Source organism: Fonsecaea erecta (assembly GCF_001651985.1).
Source record: "Fonsecaea erecta strain CBS 125763 chromosome Unknown Scaff1, whole genome shotgun sequence".
NCBI classification, from domain to species: domain Eukaryota; kingdom Fungi; phylum Ascomycota; class Eurotiomycetes; order Chaetothyriales; family Herpotrichiellaceae; genus Fonsecaea; species Fonsecaea erecta.
Window position 1 is genome coordinate 1,716,105 of NW_017387244.1, and position 2,693 is coordinate 1,718,797.

The 2,693-nt window shown below is 53.2% G+C and overlaps 1 protein-coding gene across 1 annotated transcript; it reads right to left on the bottom strand.

Annotated features, from left to right (window-relative positions):
- Positions 1–204: 204 nt before the first annotated feature.
- AYL99_00601 (hsp72-like protein) lies at positions 205–2,230 on the bottom strand (the record flags this gene model as incomplete). Its single annotated transcript, XM_018832117.1, has 2 exons — positions 205–1,419; positions 1,484–2,230. The coding sequence occupies 2 exons, from the start codon at positions 2,228–2,230 to the stop codon at positions 205–207; spliced, it is 1,962 nt and encodes a 653-aa protein (XP_018697996.1).
- Between the last annotated feature and the right edge of the window lie 463 nt (positions 2,231–2,693).

Here is a 2,693-nt window from a genome sequence, read left to right on the forward strand (position 1 = left end):
TGTGAACATGACCATCACTTGTTGCGATGATCTCATAAACCTCACTGATCGAATCCATCTTGGCTACTGCCGAAGAAAATAAACTCTATGCCATGCACGAGGTATCATTTCCATGTCCCATTCAAAACAACGCCAACGCCGGTATGATTGACACAAGAATTGAAGCCGCTCATGATCACGTGCTTTTGGTCATCAAGAAGCCATTTAGTCAACCTCCTCGACAGTTGGGCCGTCATCGCCGTGGCTAGCACCGCCAGCACCGGGGAATCCGCCAGGGCCGCCAGGCATACCACCGCCGGGCATTCCGCCGGGCATACCACCTTCACCGCCGGAACCATAGAACTTCATCATGATAGGATTGGCAACGCCTTCAAGTTCCTTCTGCTGAGACTCGTACTCTTCCTTGGTGGCAGTCTGGTTCTCGTCGAGCCAAGAGATAACCTTGTCGATCTCTGACTTGAGTTTCTCCTTGTCGGAAGCGTCCAGTTTCTCGTCAACCTTGGAGTCGGCCAAGGTGTTCTTGAGAGAGTAAGCATACGATTCCAAGCCGTTCTTGGCGCTGATACGCGAAGCCTCGGCCTCGTCTTCAGCCTTGTACTTCTCGGCCTCGGCAAGCATACGCTCAATCTCTTCCTTGGACAGACGGCCCTTGTCGTTGGTGATGACGATCTTGTTCGACTTGCCAGTGCCCTTCTCGACAGCAGACACGTTCATGATTCCGTTGGCATCCAGATCAAAGGTGACCTCGATCTGGGGAACACCGCGGGGGGCAGGAGGAATGCCGGAAAGTTCGAATTTGCCGAGCAGGTTGTTGTCCTTGGTGCGGGCACGCTCACCCTCGTAGACCTGAATCAGCACACCGGGCTGGTTGTCGGAGAATGTGGAGAAGGTTTCCGATTTCTTAGTGGGGATGGTGGTGTTGCGCTTGATGAGTGGAGTCATGACACCACCAGCGGTCTCGATACCGAGAGACAGCGGCGCAACATCCAAGAGCAAGATCTCGTTGGTCGATTTGGACGAGGTATCACCGGACAAGATGGCGGCTTGGACGGCGGCACCGTAGGCGACAGCCTCGTCAGGGTTGATGGACTTGTTGGGCTCCTTGCCGTTGAAGAAGTCGGAAACAAGCTTCTGGATTCTGGGAATGCGGGTGGAGCCACCAACCAAGACGATCTCGTGGACGGAGGACTTGTCGATCTTGGCGTCACGCAGGACACGCTCCACAGGCTCCATGGTAGATCGGAAGAGGTCTTGGCAGAGCTCCTCAAATCGGGCCCGTGTGATCGAGGTGTAGAAGTCGATACCTTCATAGAGGGAGTCGATCTCGATAGAGGTTTGAGCTGACGAGGATAGGGTGCGCTTGGCGCGTTCGCAGGCAGTTCGGAGCCGACGCAGAGCTCGAGCGTTAGAGCTCAGATCCTGTTTGTAAAATGTTAGTAAATGTTGAGGCCATTTGGGAAGGGGAAATGGGGGATCTGCTTACTTTCTTATGCTTCCGTTTGAATTCGTTAACGAAGTGGTTGACAAGACGATTGTCAAAATCTTCACCACCCAGGTGAGTGTCGCCGGCAGTGGACTTGACTTCGAAGATACCCTCTTCAATGGTCAGGAGAGACACATCGAAAGTACCACCACCCAGGTCGAAGATGAGGACATTGCGCTCGCCCTCGGCCTTCTTGTCAAGACCGTAGGCAATGGCAGCAGCGGTGGGTTCGTTGATGATACGGAGCACATTGAGGCCTGCGATCAGACCAGCGTCCTTGGTGGCTTGACGCTGAGAGTCGTTGAAGTATGCAGGGACGGTAATGACAGCGTTGTTGACTGTGCCACCGAGGTATGACTCCGCAGTCTCCCTCATCTTGGTCAAGACCATGGACGAGATCTCTTCGGGTGTGAACTGCTTCTCTTCACCTTTGAACTCCACCTGGATGACCGGCTTGCCACCCTTGTCGATGACCTTAAAGGGGAAATGTTTCATATCGGCTTGGACTTCAGGGTCGCTGAATTTCCGGCCAATCAGTCGTTTCGCGTCAAAGACGGTGTTGTGGGGGTTCATGGCGACTTGATTCTTTGCGGCATCGCCAATCAGACGCTCTGTGTCGGTGAAAGCAACGAACGAGGGAGTGGTTCGGTTGCCCTGGTCGTTGGCGATAATCTCGATGCGGTCGTCCCGGAAGACGCCTACACATGAGTAGGTAGTACCTAGATCGATACCAATGGCTGGAGCCATGTTGTCTGGAGGATGAGAGGAAAATGAGATGGGTGTGTGAAAGGAAAAAGGTGTATGATGAAGAGTCTTTTGGAGAAGACTATTCGGTTCTAATAGGGGATTTGTTTCTGATTGTTTGATCTGATGGTGGGAAAGAGGAATGGCAGAGCCTGATCACAGAGATTTATGGAATTTGGTTGTTGTCAAAATTTCGCCAAGGCGAGGGCGGGACGCAGTTGGTAGAAGCATGCAGAACTGCGTGGAACTACGGTGACAGTTCTAGCTGCAGGACTGGTTCCCACTGGAAGCTGCCGGCCTATTCCAGCTGCTGCATCTGGTGCCTAGAAGTGGGCTGTGAAAGAGCCTGAAGCATCGATGCAATTCCCCCTAAGGGTCTTGCTTTCTTTACCTGGACCATAGCTGTTAGCCTGGGCACTTGGTGTTTTGGGTGAGGGATGGAAGCTGTCCCGCAGAGAATGGCTGG